The 19,788-nt window shown below is 46.4% G+C and overlaps 1 protein-coding gene across 5 annotated transcripts; it reads left to right on the plus strand.

Annotated features, from left to right (window-relative positions):
- The first annotated feature begins 1,662 nt into the window (after positions 1 to 1,662).
- On the plus strand, positions 1,663 to 14,210 carry LRRC30 (leucine rich repeat containing 30). 5 transcript variants are annotated; one of them, XM_052660423.1, is made up of 5 exons: positions 1,663 to 3,418; positions 3,919 to 3,980; positions 9,148 to 9,226; positions 12,249 to 12,539; positions 13,039 to 14,210. In XM_052660423.1, the coding sequence occupies exon 1, from the start codon at positions 1,994 to 1,996 to the stop codon at positions 2,897 to 2,899; it is 906 nt and encodes a 301-aa protein (XP_052516383.1). In that variant the 5' UTR covers positions 1,663 to 1,993; the 3' UTR covers positions 2,900 to 3,418; positions 3,919 to 3,980; positions 9,148 to 9,226; positions 12,249 to 12,539; positions 13,039 to 14,210. The 5 variants fall into 5 exon arrangements, with proteins under 5 accessions (XP_052516383.1, XP_052516381.1, XP_052516384.1 ...); XM_052660421.1 differs by having other exon boundaries at positions 1,663 to 3,980; XM_052660424.1 differs by lacking the exon at positions 9,148 to 9,226.
- Positions 14,211 to 19,788: the final 5,578 nt, after the last annotated feature.

Below are 19,788 nucleotides of genomic sequence, written 5' to 3' on the forward strand. Positions count from 1 at the left end.
TAATTGTCACAAAGAAGAAAGCCGTGACTCATTCTCAAACCATCCCAGCTTCTGCTAGTCCCAACAGTTCAGATATCCTAGCATAACTTCTCAGACTCATGGAAGCAGCAAAATACTATCGTCACATGGAATGTACGTATATAAGGTGTGATCTGCTCTAAATTCTGGGGTACAGATTTAGCCATGGTGTTTTTTTCTCTTCCATTAACAGCTGCAACAGTCAAGAATCCCATTATAAAAAACATCCAAGGTTTCCACCTTTGTCCAGGAGTGCCAGGGGCTTCGTCAGGCAAAAGGGGCCAGATGTCTCTCAAAGGCCAAGTGGGGCAGGAATGGCCTGGCATTGTCTTGCATGTCCAGCTGCTCCTCCTCCGTGGAAGGATCTGAGCTTCCCCAGGGGTGGCACCCAGCCAGAGCCCAGCTCGAGCTCCAGGCTTGGTGGTGACAGCTCTGAGACCTCGATCACAGGACCAGTATCACCGTCCAGGAGAACTGCCCGGCCAGGACTTCTGCCAGCGAAAGCCACAGGCCTCCAGGCCAAGCCAGCCTCCCATAGCCCATTAGCCCTTTTCTCAGAACCTTGGTCATCAACCTCAGTATCTCTTCTTCCCTGAACCACGACTTAGTTTTAGGATTTTTTTGTGTGTCCGCCAGTGCCCCAGCTGGATGGGCTTGCCGTTACAGCCATAAAAATCTCCATAGATGGAGGGGCTTAAACAGGGAAATGTATTTTTCCACAATTCCGGAGGCTGCAAATCTAAGACAAGGCTGCAAATCTAAGACAAGGTGAGAATAGGTAGATTGCTTCTGAGGCCTCGCTCCTTGACCTACAGATGGCCATATGCTCCCCGTGTCCTCAAGGTGGCCCCATCTCCAAACACGGTCACATTCTGAGTTACTGGAAGGACTCCAACATTGGAAATCTTGGTCAGGGCGGTGAGGGGGAGCAGGCACAGTTCAGCCCATGACACCAACTGCTGACTCTAGCGGCTTGGGAAATAAGGTAACTTGTTCAACGAGAGAGAGAGGGATGGAGAGAGTGGGAGGTGTGTACCAGGGAGCCTCTTCAGACCACTTTCCAGGACAATGGGCACCTTACTAACGTGTTTTCCTTACTAAGCCATCACTCAAGTGCTGTCCTGACATTTGGAGTCACCTGAACAGATCCAGGAGTTCTTTGTGAAACAGGTGACCCCAGAGCTCCTCTGGGAGAAAATGCAAGTGGAGTCAGCACCCTTCTTCACCCTCTCCTCAAGAACTCACCTCTGACCAGCACCGTGTAAAGCCCTGGCCTGGAGGATTCCAGGCATCGAGACTCCTTCTGCTACTTGTTTTCACAATCCGTGATTCACAGCAATTTGAATCGGGGTGTGTGTGTGTGTGTGTATTACTTCTACCGATTCCTGGCTGTGAGAACATATAATAATAGCTTTGCGACCAGCATGCAGCCCAGCTCTGCTCTGGGGTCGGGATGAGCCTGAGACCTGCCGACACCCTGGCTTCAATTTTCCCCCTTGGTTTCTCTCTGGAGACGGGCTGGTTAATTGCCCTGCTCAGCTGTGACACTCCAGAGAAGCTGAGAGGGGACAGTCAGAGGCAGCCTCGCCGTGACCTGCTTGCTCACACCAGACCAATAAAGTGCAGGCAGAGTGACAGCGACAGCTGCCCGAGGCGTTCAGAGGGAACCGAGCAGCTCAGTTCCGCAGCCTGGGGGACAAGTGTGCCATTACAGCCCTGCTGCTCTGAGAGAAGCCACCTCAACGCAGTCGGGGGTGCTCGCAGCTCTCGGAGCCACAGTCAGGCATCTGGGACCCCAAGGACCAGGCACCAGGGACCCCGAGAGCCAGGCATTTGGGATTCCCACCCCCCTCATCCTCCCCAAGTCCTGCTCCACCTGCGGCACCACCGGCCACGGCTCCCTGCTGGAGGTTAGCAGCGAGGTCCGGACTCCATCCCCATCTGTGGCGACAGAGACGCTGGAGGAAGGAGGTACATGGGGGCCAGGCAGTCTGGGGCCCGCCGCAAGGACAAGGGGCCCCTGGGGCGGGGGCTCCTGCGGGGGAGGCAGAAGTTCTCCTCGTGGGACGATGCTCTGCTTCCTGGGAGGGACCCGCGCTGCCTGCTGAAGCGGGGGCTGCGCCATGTCAGTTTCAGCCTGGTCACCAAGGGCATGACGGACGCGCCCGACTTCCTGTGGGGCCTGTCCGAGATGCAGAAGCTCAACCTGTCCCACAACCAGCTCCGGGCAGTCCCTCCCGAGCTGGGGAAGCTGACGCGGCTGGTGGTCCTGAACTTGTGCGGGAACCGCCTGAAGACGCTACCCCGGGAGGTCAGCCTCCTGCAGAGCCTCAAAGTCCTGTTCGTGCACATGAACGGCCTGACGGAGCTGCCAGCAGAGCTGGGCGCCTGCCGGAGCTTGGAGGTCCTGAGCGCGTCGCACAACTGCCTGTCCCAGCTGCCCACCAGCCTCGCCGACCTGTCCCGGCTGCGCAAGCTGAACCTCAGCCACAACCGCTTCGCTCACATCCCCGTCTGCGTGTTCTCGCTCAAGGAGCTGGACTTCCTGCACGTGGGCTCCAACCGCCTGGAAAACATTGCCGAGAGCATCCAGTGCCTGGCCGGCCTGCAGATCTTCATCGCTGAGGGCAACCACATCCACACCTTCCCACGCTCGCTCTGCCTGCTCACAAGCCTGGAGCTGCTGAACCTGAACAACAATGACATCCAGACGCTCCCTGCGGAGCTCTACATGCTCTGCAAGCTGACCAGGATCGCCTGGAACCCCATGGACAAAGGGCTGCACATTTCCCGCAACCCTTTATCCAAACCTCTGCCCGAGCTGCTGGAGGGGGGTCTGGAGATGCTCGTCAGTTACCTGAAGGACAGAAAACACACCTGATGTGGGCGCTGGAGGCACCGACAGACTCGGACGGGAACTTCCCTAGTCTAAACCCTCTCCTCTTCCTGTTGCTGTGGGTCGAGGCTTGTGTTACTATGTGCTGAGTTGTGCTGAACGCCTCTTTTAACCAGGTGTTTGCTTTTTAGCTCTGTATACTTCTATGAGTGGGCTCCTTAGGTGGCTCAGCTGTAAAGAATCCACCTGTACTGCAGGAGATGCGGCTTCGATCCCTGGGTAATGGGAAGATCCCATGGAGGAGGGCATGGTAACCACTCCAGTATTCTTGCCTAAAGAATCCCATGGATAGAGCAGCCTGGCGGGTTACAGTCCGTGGAGTCACAAAGAGTCCGAAACGACTGAAGAGACTTAGCCTGCTGGCCTCTCCCAAAAACCTCTCCCAAATATCATCTCCTTCTGAATATCAGTGGATAGAGGACTTGGGTTTTTTTCCCCAAAGAAAAATAATTCTGATTCTTCTGGGGAGCCTTGGGATTCAGCCTTTGGAAAAGAGGACAGCAGGTATGATTCAATGTTCACCAAAAGTGAAATGTTTACTAAGTACTTACTGTGGGTCAGGTATAGTATAGGAGGGGCTGAGAGCATCCGGTTTCAGTCCCTGAGCTGGCACCCTGCAGCCACATAGCCCCAGCAAGACATGCCCACACCTCTATCTCCATCCAGCATCCCATGGGACCAAAGAGAAGCCGGCGCCCAGCCCTCCCGGCAGTGACCAAATCCAACAGAGCTTCCCCTTGAGTCCCAGGGGAGACAAGCCACAGGAACTTTGCCTCCAGAATGACTGTAGGGCAGCAGTCCAGCCACTCCTGCTGACGTCTGGGGGTGGGTGACGGGGTGCAGCGTGCTGGCTTTCAGAGAATAAACACAAACAGAGCCAACACTCAGGGTCCATCTTCTTTCCAATCCTTCTCTTGCGCCCAGTCATATCCTCAAGGTTTTCTAGAGACACTGGCCGATGGTTACATTCCCCTGTTGTAATTTCACTCCTCCTCTCTTCCTAGATTTGCCTTCTCGGAGGTGAGCTAACAACCAGGGGAAAAGCTCAAAAGACAGGAAAGAGGAGGTAAGGCATAGACAGCCCACCCCCAAAAGTCATTACCCGTTCGTATTCAGAGGAGGAGGATGTTTGCTACTTGGCTTTCACCTGTGGTCCTTTAAAAATTAGCTGAGGCACTTCTCTGGTGGTCCAGTGATTAAGACTCCACTCTTCCCGTGCAGGCCGTGTAGGTTCAATCCCTGACCGGGGGACAAGGGTCCCACATGCCAAGGGGCGTGGCCAAAAGTAAATAATGAAATAAAACACTTTGGAGATCTCACTTATTTCAAAATTTTACAAATTACAAATGAGTTGAGTGACATGCAAAGCTTTTTGGAGAAAAAGCTCTGTAAGAATATTATTTGCTTTGTTTTCAGTTCCAAGAGTTACACGTCTGTTAGTTCAACACAGAATCAGGACGAGCCATTACCGAGTTCCTGCCACGAGAATCACTGGGCCTCACTATCACTGTCCCAGCCGTGAGTCCCTGAGATGTCACTGTGTGTCCAGGGTTCCAGAATTAGAATGGACGAGGCAGTGAACGTACAGTGCCTTCAGATCCACAGATCTGGATCTGGGGATCCACAAGCCCTCAGGTTTCTTGGCACATTTGTCTACAGGGCACAGCAGACAATAGCAAGACAGGAATGGGGTATGTGGCCAGGATCATCTAATTTCTTACTACCCTTAGTTTAATTCAGTTAAATTCATATTTGTTGGCACCTTTCCTGGGCAGACACCTTGAAAGGAATAAGGCTCAGCTCCTTCTACCAAGGAGCTCCAAGTGTGCCGAAAGAGACAGACGTACGTGGGTTTCCGCAGTGCGGCAAGTCGTGATCCCCGCTAAAGAGAGATTAAAACAAAGATAGCATACTGGATGGTGTGTAGCGCAGGCTGAGCCCCAAGTTTCAGAACCAAAAGTCACAGTTGGGATGAATCAGTCAAACCCCGTTTCTTGGCAGCCGTCTCACCCTAATTCCCCCACCCTCTTTGCCCCGCATTGGGGAGGGGAGCACAGCCCAGGGGGCTGTGGGGCTCATTCTCAGGTGCTGACTTAGGCAGCTTTAGTGGCGGGGGGATAGGCTGCCGTCTTCTTCTTCTAAGCGCTGATCAAGGAGGGGTGTGTCCATGTAACTTATTCACAGGACAAATGGATTTCCCACCAGACCCCAAAGTCAATATCCCATCCGTCAAAGAGGCCCATTCCTGCCATTATCATCAGATAACCGTTGTTCCGTGAACACCCTGGGTACATGTGCTGAACCACTGCAAACAGATCTCAGCAGTGTCACCGGGAGGCAGCTGAAGTCCCCTCCACATTCCCCTCCTCCACCGCCCCCCAGCAGCAACCGGAGATCTGCTTATCCCTGCTGGGCACACACAGGCACACTCAGTAACCTCACCCAAGTTCACTTGCTGGAGCCAAGACTATTTAAAGACATCAGTGGAATTCTTACTCGATCTCATGACTCAGAGGGAAACGGCAGTGTGAGGCTTTCTTTGCAGAGCAGGACAGAGGCTGGAGCTGGAGACCGTACAGGCAGCTGTCGCACAAACACTGTGCGTGCCAGGATCTCACCCGCTGGTGTCCCCTGGTGTCCGCTGCCGAAGACCCACTTGGGCTCATGCTGAATTTCCATGACCTTGCTCTGGGCCGAGAGTCAGGCTGGGGCACCACCATCACCCTTTTCCTGCTGAGCAATCATTTTATTTCCTCTCCTCACTTTTTCAGTCACTTGATACCTCACAGTAACTCTACTCCAGGGAAAGAACATAACCATATTTTGAAGGTGACCCGAGAGCTTATACTTCTCAAGGAAAGGGTGGTATCAGTGTGGCTGGCAGCTTCCATTGGTGCCTTTCAGAGGTATAGAGCGAGGTTTTCTTTGTGAACAGTCAGCATTGAGGACTGCATGAAAGTAATAACAGTTGCCCGATGAGCTTTAGATATTGATTCTTTGTGAATGCTCCTTTTTTATTGATAAAGGGAAGTGCAGAGCACAAACCTGGTTTACGTGCTTGGTTATTCAAAACACCCACGTGGAGGGAATTTGATACAGCGCTCGGTGTCTGCCGTCAAAACCCTACAGTTTGCTGACGGGCGGTGAAATGCATCTTGCTTATCTTTTGTAGTTTTGATGCTGCCACATTTGAATCACTCCCAGGTATTTCTAAGACTTCTGAAATCAAAGCCCTGAGGCTGACTGCAAGGGCTGTGGAGTACATTTAGCCAAAGAATGCAAGCTAATTGGGGGCTGATGTAGGGAGCTGACTGTTCACATCCTGATAGTGGGGTGGTTGCATGTCACCAGGCTCTCAGTAAGAAGACACCTTTTGAAGCAGCTTACAAACCCACAATTAAGAAGAAATCCTCTGTTCCTAGGAAAGGAAGATGGTTTTGAAAAGACACATCTGTTCGAGAAATAATACCACTAAATGCATAAAACTGCTGCACATTAGAAAGAAGCGTGTCGTCATTAGTTACTTGTTGACTGAGTAAATGGCTAATAGAAGTAATGTGCTCTGTTCTCAGACTTGGGTCCATGTACTGCCTCTCTGTAGTAACCAGAGACAGACGGGACACACCTGTCCTTCACAGCAAGACACTCCTGCAAAGGGATCGAGAGGGAAAGCTGTCATTATCTGTACAGATGCTTTAAACCCTTTTCTTGTGGGAATGGTTACTGCATTTTAAAATGCCATTTCCTATGCCTCCAAGCACAGACTGAATATGCGTGTGGATGGCTAAGCGTTACACACAGTGAAAGATGAAAGCCCTGTGGGCTTGGTCCCTGGAAGACAATGCAATCATGAATTTAAGCAAACTCCAGGAGGTAGTGGGGGATGGAGGAGCCTGGTAGGCTGCAGTCCATGGGGTCGCAAAGAGTCGGACACAATTTAGCAACTAAGCAACAACTCCATCCTAAACAATACCTTCTTAGGTATCTGTGGGTTCTCTATCTTCTTATCCCACTGAAGAATTTTATTTTCAGCACCATGTGAGAAACAGAGAAACACAAAATTCCCAGCCTAGATTAAATGTGCAACTAAGTATTGATACCATCAGGTAATTATAATCAATCAAGCACATCAAAATACAACTTTTCATAGATTGTAAGAAAATGAAATAAAATTCAGAGGAACATCAAAGCTATTATAAATAGTAATAGGAACAATCTTGACCTTGTTGAGAAAAGAACTTTTTATGAGTGTTCTTTGAAGGTATCCATTAAGTTATATGTTGAATCCAAAGCATTACTAATTTTAAAAAAGGACAGCATAGTAATAAAAGGGAAGCAGAGAGGGTTCATAATGAATTTGTAAGAGCTTGGGCATCATTAGGCGAGCATAACTGGAAGCTATTAGCATCAAGCTTGCTATGCAGATTTTTTTTTAGTAGTGTCATAGGAATCTGCAAGGAGAGATCTTGCTTCCCACTGCTTAAACTTTCTTCTTATTTCAGCACAGGACAGAAAATGAAAGTGAACTTGAGTCTTTCTGGAAAGTGTCAAAGTACTTCTGGATATTTTTGAGGGAAACATACCTTATGAAATTTACAGCATGATTGGCTTCCATAGGATGAGCTAGTCACCCTTGGAGCATCACAGAGTCCCCCATATTCTTTAGCCTTGAGTAACTTGAGTTCCCCAGAGGAGCCAGGACATGCCACTGGGGCAAATCTGTATTCCAGCCTCAGCGGCAAGGCTCCTGGATGTTGCTGGTCCCCGGACTGCAAAGCCACTGGACTTTGTCCTCTTGGCTGACTTGGATTTCACATCCAGCATAGGGAAGATTCAATCATAAGATTGATTCAATCATAAGATTCTATCATAACATATCCAATGAGTAATAAAAAAGTGAACAAGTCTGTAACAGGCGACGTCTCCTGTCCAGGATTCAGTTTTCTACAAAGTGAGGCAACTGAATTCACTTATTTTATTATTTATTATCTTTTAATTCTGTAGGTTAGAAGGTCAACACAGATGTCTCTAAAATCAAGGTTTAGCTGGTCTGTGTTTCTGTCAGCTCTAGGGTAGAATTCATTTCCATTCTCATTCTGGTAGCAAAATTCATTTCTATAGCGTTGTAGGACTGAGGTTCCAGTTTCCTTGATTGAATTCACTTTAAAGTCAACTCACTTTAAGCTTTTCTTAGCTTTGAAATTCAGACTATATATAAATATATATACACACACATATACATATATATACATATATATAATATACATATATATATTATATACATATTTTTTTGCTTTGTCTTCTCCTGTCTCATGCCCCAGTGCATAGCTACCTGAGCTTAGAGTCATTGTAATTACTCAAGAAAAGCCAAAAACGTTGACTCAATGGATCAAAATCAGTATCTCCTTGTAGTACCATAAAAAATATAATATACTTTTGGTTGGCTTTCAAAAGTATGAAAAGAGCTAAGGCTTTGTGAAGCATGAATCCAGGAGTCTGCAAATCTCTAGATTGTATGGGCTCCATTTCTTTCTTTTTATTGGCTTGGAGGTCCAGAGGGAGTGAAAGATTTAAAGCTTCTCTTATGTTTCTGGAAGAGAAGGAATTTTTAATTATCTGTTTCCCATTTTTTGAAGAAAGAATTGGATTTGATGAAATATCGTTTGGGTACACAGAGCTGAAATGTCTTAGAGAAGAGAAAGCATAATCTGTTCCAGAGCTTGACCTGAACATTTGTAATGAGTCATGCTTTCTCTACATCCCAGTCCAAATACACATGTGAGTCAAACTTGAATTCGGCTATAAATTTCCCGAAGCAACTCCTTCAAGTAGACAGACGTTTGCAAAACAGCTCTTCCTTTGGTTTCTTTGATTCTTAATAACATTACTTCCCTGCCTCCACTGTTTTAGTCAAAACCACAAATGGATAATATCTACAGTGTGGAAATTAGAAATTAATGACTGTAATTTGGTTTTTGATTTCCCTTCATTCTAGGAGGGCAAATTACAGTTGTGTTGGATAAGAATTCCTGAGTAATTTTGAAATACATAAGTACTTTGAAAATTGAAATTACAGTTCTGGTATGAGCCTTCTCCACTGAGGTATGTGAGTACAAGTTCAGGAATATTTGCATCCAGGAAATCACAGGAGTAGTGCAAACAAAGAATCTATCTAGCAAGAAGAAGGAACATCTTCTTTATGCTTTACTTTCACGCTTTCTTATTATTGAAAGGTTGCTGCTGTGAGCCGTGGGCTACGCCGGGATTCGTGCCCTCAGGAGGAGCAGAATTTGATCCAGGGCCAGAGACGAGGTTTGACCACTTGGAGCTTTTGTGTAGCAAAGTTTTATTAAAGTATAATAGACATAGGGAAAGCTTCTGACATAGACATCAGAAGGGGACAGAAAGAGTGCCTGCCAGCTGGCTTTTTGCAAGGCATTTTATGTCTGTTAGCAAGCTTCTAATCAGATAAAAGAAACACCTCAAGGCTGAGGGAGTTTCACCAGGCCCCTCACCCACAATATGCATTTTTGAGATAAGATGGCACAAGGCGTACAGCCATTAAACAATATATTGGTTTGTTGAGCCATTATCAGCCCAAGGTTTGAGAAAAGAAAAAAAGTTAGTCTTAGGCAGAACCATTTTGAAGAAAGGCAGTTTCCAAAGCAAATACACAGTTTAATTAACATAGCTGAAGAAAAATATTTCCAGAAGAAAAACACATCGGTTAGCTCAAGGCAGAACCAGGTGTCATCAACACAGAATTAAAAGAAGCCTCTTCTAATTTTGTGCAGAGAAGGAAAAAATGTCTGCAACTGCAGTTTATTTCCTCCTTCCACTTGGGGACCTCTGGCCTTCCTACCTGTTACCCTCTCATTATCATGATTACTTTTCTGTTGCTGGTAATCAAGAAATCTGTTTACTCTCCCAGAAATGTATCTAATATGCTTGTTGTAGAAAATTTTAACCGTTCATCTGACCATGTAATATGCTGGTTATAGAAAACTGAGTTGACCTCCTTAGTTTGTAAAATGAACTTGCCAAGGTTTCAGGGATTCATCTTCTACCATCATTTTAGCTAACTTAACTTCTGTGGCTGAAGAGGCAATGTAATCCTTTTCGATCAGGATGAGCAGGTTCCCTTTTTTTTAATTTTACCACCGAAGTCGAGTCCTTCGTGGTCATCATCTATTGTGCAAAGGCCAAGGATGAACTTGACAAAATCACATGACGTGTGCAATAAAAAGCTGACTCAGCAGGTCTGGGGTGTTTAAACTCTGTACATTTCAAAGAAAGGTCTGGCCTTTGACAAACTCCTGGGAAATAATCTCTAAGCCTTTGGAATACCCTGCCTCATAAAGACATCTTTGTTTACCTGGGGCCAGGGGTCATACAGGATAGTCTGCACTCACACTGTGATTGATGGTAGGGTCTTGGGCAACACAACCTGTATAACCTCTGGAGAGGCTGGGAACCCAGGTGCTAAGGTCAGCCACAGAGGAGTGCCATGCCTCCAAGACAAACTCCGAACCAAAAAAAACCCTGGAACCAAGGCTCACCTGAGCCTCCCTGGTTGGCAATAGTGCGTACATGTCACAAATCATTGCTGGGAGAATCAAGTATCGTCAGATTACTCCACCAGGAGATGACAATGGGAAACCATGCCTGAATATGCTCCTTTTATCTTTGATGATTTTAACTTGTGTCCTTTCCCTGTGTTAAGTCATAACAATGAGTATGACAGATTTTCTGAATTTTACAAGTCCTTCTAGCAAATCACTGAGCTTAAGGGTGTTCTTAGGGACCCCAAAAAGAATGAGTTAAAGAGGAGAAAACCCTTGAAAGTGTTGGTTAACAGAAGAGGGGCTTCCTCTAGTCACATAGAAATCAGAGCATAGCAAGGCCAGTTCTGAGTGGACACTGATGCCTGTTTGCCTTCTTTCTGCTAAATTACAACCTCCCCTCCCACCGCCCTAACTGCCAGGTGATTTTAGTCAGTTCTCAAGAAAAGATCGGAGAAGGCAATGGCAACCCACTGCAGTACTCTTGCCTGGCAAATCCCATGAGCCTGGTAGGCTGCAGTCCATGGGGTCGCTAAGAGACGGACATGACTGAGCGACTTCACTTTCACTTTTCACTTTCCCTTTTCACTTTCGTGCATTGGAGGAGGAAATGGCAACCCACTCCAGTGTTCTTGCCTGGAGAATCCCAGGGACAGGGGAGGCTGGTGGGCTGCCGTCTCTGGGGTCACACAGAGTCAGACACGACTGAAGCGACTTAGCAGCAGCATCAGCAGCAAGAAAAGATATATGTTGGTTTTGTTCAAGATTCACCGAAACAGAGTTGGAAAAGCCTCAGTTCCTCTTCCTTCTCCCTTTTTCCTTCTCCACTTGTTTTTCTTTGTTTAGAACTTAAGGATGGAGAAGGACATGCCAACCCACTTCAGTATTCTTGCCTGGAGAATCCCATAGGTAGAGGAGCTTCAAGGGCAACAGTCCGTGGGGTCACAAAGAGTCAGACATGACTGAAGTGACTTAGCAGCAGAACTTAAGGAACATGATTCAGTTTGTTTAAATCAAGGATGAGGAGGAGCAAAATTAGTACTCGCGCTAGGTTTCCTCTCCAAACTTTGGAAAGGAAAATTTTCCCTCCAGTCTATCATTCTAATAAAAACATTTTTTAAATTTATTTTTTAATTTATTTTTTAAAAATTTTATTTTACTTTACAACACTGTTTTGGTTTTGCCATACATTGACATGAATCTGCCACGGGTGTACATGAGTTCCTGATCCTTAACCCTCCTCCCACCTCCCTCTAATAAAAACATTTTAGAATGCAAGATGTGACAAAAGCAGTTTCCCACCTGAGCACTGTATACACCTGCTTCACCTAATGGTGAAGGCAAGAAGTCCAGAAGGCTCCTCTGGTACTCTCTGATGCAATGTGTATTCTGCTGCTTTTCTTGATCTGAATTGCTAGTGTCCCTCCTACTTAAGCTTGGGCTTCCCAGGTGGCTCAGTGATAAAGAACCCACCTGCAAAGCAGGAGACGCAGGTTCGATCTCTGGGTCGGGAAGATTCCCTGGAGCAGGAACCCACTCCAGTGTTCTTTCCTAGGAAATCCCATGGACAGAGGAGCTTGGTGGGCTACAGCCCATGGAACTGCAAAAGAATCAGACATAACTAAGCACGCACACACTTACATGTGAAGCTGAGAAACTGCCCCGTACATTCTGATCTGGTTTTATACAAGTCATAGACAGAAAAGGATGCTCCTCCTGGGATCAATGCAGACTATGATCTATTGTTTCTGTTTTTTTTTTTCCCCGCACAGGCTATTTGAAAGAAAACAAAAAAAACTGCTGAACAATTTTGAAAAACCAAGAAAAAGTCCTGCCGGCATGCTCATGCACTTATTTTTCCCACATATTGGTCCAGAAACCCCATGATGCTCCGCATCTTGCAGACACAAAGGTTTTGAACAGATTGCACGCTCCAAGCTCCAGCCGCAGAGACAGCCCCAGAATTTTATCTTCTCACTGGGAAATTATTTTCCCCACATATGTTTTGATGATGACAGGCCCTTTTCCATCTTGCTGTTCCTCCTCCTCAGGAGAATAGAAATGTAAGGAATAATTTCTGATTCGATACTTGCCGTTCAGCCCACGTACCACTGTAGTTTAAAGACTGTCTACACACTTGCTAACAACTTACTTTAAATCTATGCTTTGGGAAAATGAGAGACAAAGGGGAAGAGAAGAAAGAACTTAAAATAATACATTTGAGAAGATATGTGTAATATTTGGAAGAGAAGTTTCCCTAATTCTACTGGCTGTATTACATTATATAAAGCTACATCTATGTGAGTTGGACAAGTTAATTTCTAAGCTAAGTTCCTATAATTCTGCTACTTAGGAAGTCTCAGTGTAAATGAGGATATTTTCCTCTATTTCTTACCTAATTCAAAACTGTCATAGTTCACGATTCATTTGAGGAAAGAATGATCAGTATTTCTGTTTACTAGCTAAAATGACACAGCCTTAGGAAAGGAACAGAAACACAATTCAACATTCACAGGATTAATCACCTTTGAAATGACAATTTCTGATTTTTCTTATATGCAGAGTACAGCATGAGAAACGCTGGGCTGGAAGAAGCACAAGCTGGAATCAAGATTGCCAGGAGAAATATCAATAACCTCAGACATGCAGATGACACCACCCTTATGGCAGAAAATGAAGAGGAACTAAAAAGCCTCTTGATGAAAGTGAAAGAGGAGAGTGAAAAAGTTGGCTTAAAGCTCAACATTCAGAAAACGAAGATCATGGCATCTGGTCCCATCACTTCATGGGAAATAGATGGGGAAACAGTATAAACAGTGTCAGACTTTATTTTGGGGGGCTCCAAAATCACTGCAGATGGTGATTGCAGCCATGAAATTAAAAGACGCTTACTCCATGGAAGAAAAGTTATGACCAACCTAGATAGCATGTTGAAAAGCAGAGACATTACTTTGCCAACTAAGGTCCGTCTAGTCAAGGCTATGGTTTTTCCAGTGGTCATGTATGGATGTGAGAGTTGGACTGTGAAGAAAGCTGAGCGCCGAAGAATTGATGCTTTTGAACTGTGGTGTTGGAGAAGACTCTTGAGAGTCTCATGGACTGCAAGGAGATCCAACCAGTCCATTCTGAAGGAGATCAGTCCTGGGATTTCTTTGGAAGGAATGATGCTAAAGCTGAAGCTCCAGTACTTTGGCCACCTTATGCGAAGAGTTGACTCATTGGAAAAGACTCTGATGCTGGGAGGGATTGGGGGCAGGAGGAGAAGGGGACGACAGAGGATGAGATGGCTGAATGGCATCACCGACTCAATGGACATGAGTCTGAGTGAACTCCGGGAGTTGGTGATGGACAGGGAGGCCTGGCGTGCTGCAGTTCACAGGGTCGCAAAGAGTCAGACACGACTGAGTGACTGAACTGAACTGAAACCATAGTTGATTTACAATATTGTGTTAGTTTCAGGAGTAAGCAAAGTGAATTCTTTTTTAGATTCTTTTCCATCATAGGTTATTACTGGAAATTGAACATAGTTCTCTGTGCTGTATAGTAAATCCTTGTTGTTTATTTTATGTACAATAGTGTGTATCTGTCATTCTCCAACTCCTGATTTATCCTTTCCTCCTTTCCCCTTTGATCGCCATGTTTGTTTTCTATGTCTGTGAGTTTGTTTCTGTTTTGTAAGTAAGTTTATTTGTATTGTTTTTTTAGATTCCACATATAAGTGATATCGTGTAATATCTGTTTTTGTCTGGCTTACTTCACTGAGTATGGTAATCTCTAGGTCCATCCATGTTACTGCAAATTGCATTATTTCATTCATTTTTATGGCTAATATTCTATTGTGTGTGTACATATCACATCTTTTTAATCCATTGATCTATTGATGGAAAATTCTTATTTTTTTTTAACTTGGAAAGAAAATTGACATTATTTAGAATACTTTGCAAAAATGAAGTGTTGTTAATGATGTCACTGTACTATGTCAAATCTTTAAAACTTTCAAAGTTTCATATACTGTAACAATATTGTTTAATTCAGAGAAAGGGAAAGTCACTCAGTCGTGTCTGACTCTTTGTGACCCCATGGACTACACAGTCCATGGAATTCTCCGGGCAGAATACTGGAGTGGGTAGTATTTTCCTTCTCCAGGGGATCTTCCTGACCCAGGAATTGAACTGGGGTCTCCTGCATTGCAGGCGGATTCTTTACCAATTGAGCAATAATTTAGAGACGTGTCAGTTTTTCATATTGAAGGCAATAGAGAACTTTACTTGTACCCATTTCTATAGGTCAGGAGATGGCCAAGTATTTATGCTTTTTCTCTTAATTTTACCAGGCTGACATCTATCCAATACTTGCAAACTCTAGAATTAGAACAAACAAATCTTAAAATCCATCTCATCTAAATTTCTCCCCCATACATGTCTTTAAAAAACATTTATGCTCGAACACTCTCGGTAGCAGAGGGCTCACCCGTGTGCAGATGGTTCAGTGCCTTGATTTCCTGATATGTCTTCTCCTCATTTTCCATCTCAGGAAATGATGTCCCAAGCCACCCAGAAACCTAAGATGCATTCTAGTCTTCTCCCTGTCTTAATCCTTCATCTACCCTCTCACCCAGTCCTGAGATTCCACCTCCAAAATTCTTCTATTGTCCTGTTCAAGCTGACACTGCACCTCATTCTGGCCTCTTCATTCATCTCCTTGGCCCCCTTTTCATCAACCAGCATAGGTACCAAGGGGGACTTTTAAATATGCAAATTGGAGTGTGGCAGACCCCTGCTCAGCATTTGCAATAGAATCCAAAATCTTTCACATGATTTATAAGGTTTTACAAGCTTTGGCTCCATTGGTCATTCTTTTTTTGGGGGGGGGGCAGATGAAATTTTCTGTTATTCATTTACTTATTTTACTTTATTTTTGCTGTTCTGGGTCTTTGCTGCTTACAGGTTCTCTAGTTGGGGCTCAAGGGCTTAGTTGCCCTGTGGCACATGGGACCTTAGTTCCTGGACCAGGGATTGAACCTGCATCCCCTGCACTGCAAGGCAGATTCCTAACGACTGGACCATCAGGAGAGATCCTCCACTGTTCATTCTCTTACAAATGTGTGCCCATACTGGCTTCTTCAGTTCCTGAAGATTCTATCCTGTCTTTGGACTTTTAAGTGCGCTCTTCCCTCTTCTTGAAATGACCTTGAAGGCTCACACCTGTTTGCTTTCCAAGTTTCAGATCAAACACGCTTTCTCAGAAAAGCTTTCCTTGACTCTCCGCTCTTCCTTCGTTGCCCCTACCACAGCTGAAATCACATGCATTAGAGTATGATCATGAATAAATGCATGTCAACACACAGATACACATACAGATGTGTAACTTGTAAGGATTTACCCCCGCCCCCCGACCCCCCGCAACGTGTGACAGCAGCAGCGTGGTTGCATCGCCTGGCGTGTAACTTTCTCTCTGGCCCACAGTAAGTACTGAATGCCTTGTACAGAATGCATTCACATCTAATTAGTCAAAATCATTAATTTGGAAATTGTGCCTTTGTTGAAATTTGTTTTATCAACCAAATGAAGTAAATGATGTGCGTGTATCCCTAATGAAGAAGTGCTTTTCAGCAGAAAACAAAGTTAACATTCGTTTAAAAATATTGCACTTGAGAAGCAAAGAATAAACAGAGGAGAGTGGTCATCACTTATTTAGGCTAACACTTACATTAACAGTGCATGTATAATTAAATGGGCAGTCATGAGTTGAATGAATAAATGATGAGCCTGGGGACAGAATGGCCACTGCAGGCAGTATCACTTCATTCTCTGAGCATGCATGCTCAGTTGCTCAGTCACATCTGACTCTTCGTGACCTCATGGACTGTAGCCCGCCAGGCTCCTCTGTCCATGGGATTCTCCAGGCAAGAATACTGGAGTGGGTTGCCAATATTTCTTCTCCAGGGGATCTTCCCGACCCAGGGATTGAACCTGAGTCTCCTATGTCTCCTGCGTTGGCAGGTGGATTCTTTACCACTAGTGCCTCCTAGGAAGCCCATTTATATTTATGTCTCTTAATTCATCTCTATAACTACTCTGTGAACTGGTGACTTTCCATAAATGAGGGAAGTGGGACCAACACTGTGCCCAAGTCAGATGCCAGGAGGAGCCAGCCTGGAGGGAGCAGACATCTCCCCGCCCCCACCTCCCAGGATGCTGGGTTCATCTCCTTGCCTTAGGGAAACATAAGGACCCAAGTGAATGGGGTGGGGAGGAGGGGTGTCACTGAGGCAGAGACTGGGACCACTGTAGGGCCAAAGTCAGTGTGAGTCCAAGCTGAAGCCAGTAAGAGAAAGGCAGGGTGGCCAGTGCAGGCAAAACTAGAGGGGGCTAGATGGCAAAGCTTCCACACAGATGCTGGGAGTGTAAATGTGTCTGAAGAAGCTGGCCTGGCACACAGACCCCTGCTGGTCCTCGTGTTTCTGGCCACCGGCCAGGAGCCTTGGGAGCAGTCTTGTCTGCTTCTGGGAAGCCCTCCCTATCACCTCCCTTCTGGCCAGCAGAGTTCCCGCTGTCACAGTTAGAGTGAACCCTCCGAGATCACAGCCAGCTCCTCTAAGAAAGCTGGTGTTTTTGTGCCATGATGGCCTTGGTCACATCCTCCAAGGACAGATTCTGCACCTTAGCTGCATGGAGTGCATGACACCACCCTCACCCCTGTCACATTTCTCCCAAAGACAGTTCTTGAGGCCCTAGTGGTTGATGCCCAGACTTGCAGCCCTGGGGAGTCAGGGTGCTTCCAATGCAGGCCTTCCGCTCCAGGCTCCAGTACACGCTTGGCTTCTGTGGGTACCTTGTTCCCAGACTTCCCTGGTGGGTGTTTGCTGGGAAAGAAAGTCTCCTGTGTGTCACGTGCTGCCCATGCCTCAAGCGGCCCATCCTACCTCCTTCCCCACCCCCCCATGAGCATCCTCCTCCTAGATGGACTCTGGGCTCAGGCTGGCGGCAGTGGTCCCCCAGTGGAACTCTGTCTGAGACTCGCTTCCCGGCTGCAGTCCAGCTGGACAGCGTGGTTAACTGCGCTAAGCCCCTGCATCATGGGCTCCAGAACATCTCTATCGTTCAGAATTTCAAATGCCACTGGGTCTGGATGGAAACTCTATCATTTCTGACTCAAACATTGCAGTAAGATCCACAGATGTTGTAGTCAGATTTTACTGATTATTTTTTTTTTTCCAATAAGAGAACACAAATGTTTTTACACCCTGCAACAGAGTTGCAGTAACTCTGTTAAAATATCTGGCTGAGAAAATCGAAGACAGTTGAAGGAGAGTTGTAGATGTCAACCCAGCCTTTCAATAATGCGTTCAATACCTCAAAAAGTGATGGGAAATCCAGGATGAAATGAAACAGTAAACAGAGCGAAGGCGGCTTTCACATACCATAGCAGCTGTGTCATTTTAAGCCTCAGATAGAACAGGGGATCAAAATGCCAAACGTGAAGGATGAGGCTGCATGTCCCAGGTGAGTGGATTTGGCTGCTGACACAGAGGATGCTTTTTACACTGTGCATCCTGGGTCAGAAGGAAAAAAAAAATTTATGTCAGGCAAAGTTTAGCCTCATCCCATGGGAGCTTCCATGCCCCGGGATATCCTTATAAGAGATGGGAGTCCAGGCACACTATGCTGCATTTAGCCTTTCTTGGGAGAGACAAACAACCAAGAAGTCAGCAGCTCTGCCAGGCCCTCCCTGGATCTTTGCAGGATCCTCCGGGACTACCCCCATCTCTCAGAGCTGCATTCTGCCTGGTCTCACCAGCGGAGTCCTCCCAAGCCCACGGCCCAGGTGCTCCTCCTGTGTCCTAAAGTCTCCATACTGTGGAGCCCCATTGTCTGCCCATCACATTGGTTCCATCTCCATTTCTGGCTCTGCTTTCCGAGTCCTCTGAAGCCATTTCCCTCTGTTGGGAGAAATCTCGCCTGTGGAGAGACAGGTCAGCCCCTGGCTTCTCTGATCCCAGGGCTCTGCTGCGGCTCCCTCCGCACTTCCTGAGATGCTGTCCTGGGATCATCTGTCCCCACGAGCGATGAGACGCGGTCCTGGCCGTCCTTGTCAAGAGGCGGAAGGGGATTAGCATCACTCATCTCTGAGGCTCTCGCTGGGCCTCTCGTTTCAAAAGTCACGAAGTGCAGCCACCTGTCCTGCACTATATTTATCACGTTCTTCGACAGGACTAATCCCAGTACTGTACAGGGACACCACCCGTGTCCACAGCCTCCGGCTCTGATGACCCCACGGCTCCCGAGCACAGTTGCAGATACGTGCCTGTGACGGCCACTCATCTAACGATGCCACCTGGTTGAGTCAACAGATCCTTTCGTGCCTTCTGTGGGTGATCGGAGCTTTGTGGCCTTGTGGATGCTCCATAGCGATGTGTGAATTACACAGCACACCCCACTGCTGCCTGAAGCCCTGCCTGACGTGCAATCAGTAGCCACAGAGACCCTGTTGCAGTGCTTGTTATAATTTTAACCTAAGGGCTTCCCAGGTGGCGATAGTGATAAAGAATCCGCCTGCAATGCAGGAGACCTGGGTTCAATCCTTGGGTTGGGAAGATCCTCTGGAGGAGGAAGGGGCAACCGACTTCAGTGTTCTTGCCTGGAGAGTCCCATGGACAGAGGAGCCTGGGGGGCCACAGTCCCTGGGGCTGCAAGAAGTCAGACAGGACTGAAGTGACTTAGCACACATCATGGGACTTAACCTCTTTTCATCTGATTTTTCCTCTCTGGACTGAATTCTAGAAAAATTTCTTCGAGTCTATCTTTTAATCTGTTAATTTCTCTTCAGCTGAATCTTGATCGGTTAAACAGCAGTCACTGAATTTTAAGCTTCGCTGTTGTAGTTTTCATTTCCAGGCATTCCGCTTGGTACTTAATCCAGTCGCCTAGGTCTTTCTCGCTAATCTCTTCCTCACTACTCTCCTTTGATCCATTTTTCCTATGTCATTGAACTTATCGAATGTGCTAATTTTAAGGTCTGTTGTCTGACAATCCAACATCCAATATCTTATTCCAGTTCTGCCGAGTTTTGTTTCTGTTGCCTCTTGCTCATGGGTCCTCCTTGTAAATCTCATGATTTTGGACCATGAAGCTTTCCCTGAAGAAACTGAAAGCTTCCTTTGAAAACCAGGTTGAAGGTCAAAAGGAGATTCTTTCAGAGAGGTTCTGCAGTTGCTTCTGTTGATTCCAGGCGCCTCCAGCTACCAGACTACCAGGGGTGGCTTTTAGCTAAGGTACAGAATTAAAGTTTTAGACTACTCAGAGAATGACA

The sequence above is a fragment of the Budorcas taxicolor genome, chromosome 22, assembly GCF_023091745.1.
Source record: "Budorcas taxicolor isolate Tak-1 chromosome 22, Takin1.1, whole genome shotgun sequence".
Classification (NCBI taxonomy): domain Eukaryota; kingdom Metazoa; phylum Chordata; class Mammalia; order Artiodactyla; family Bovidae; genus Budorcas; species Budorcas taxicolor.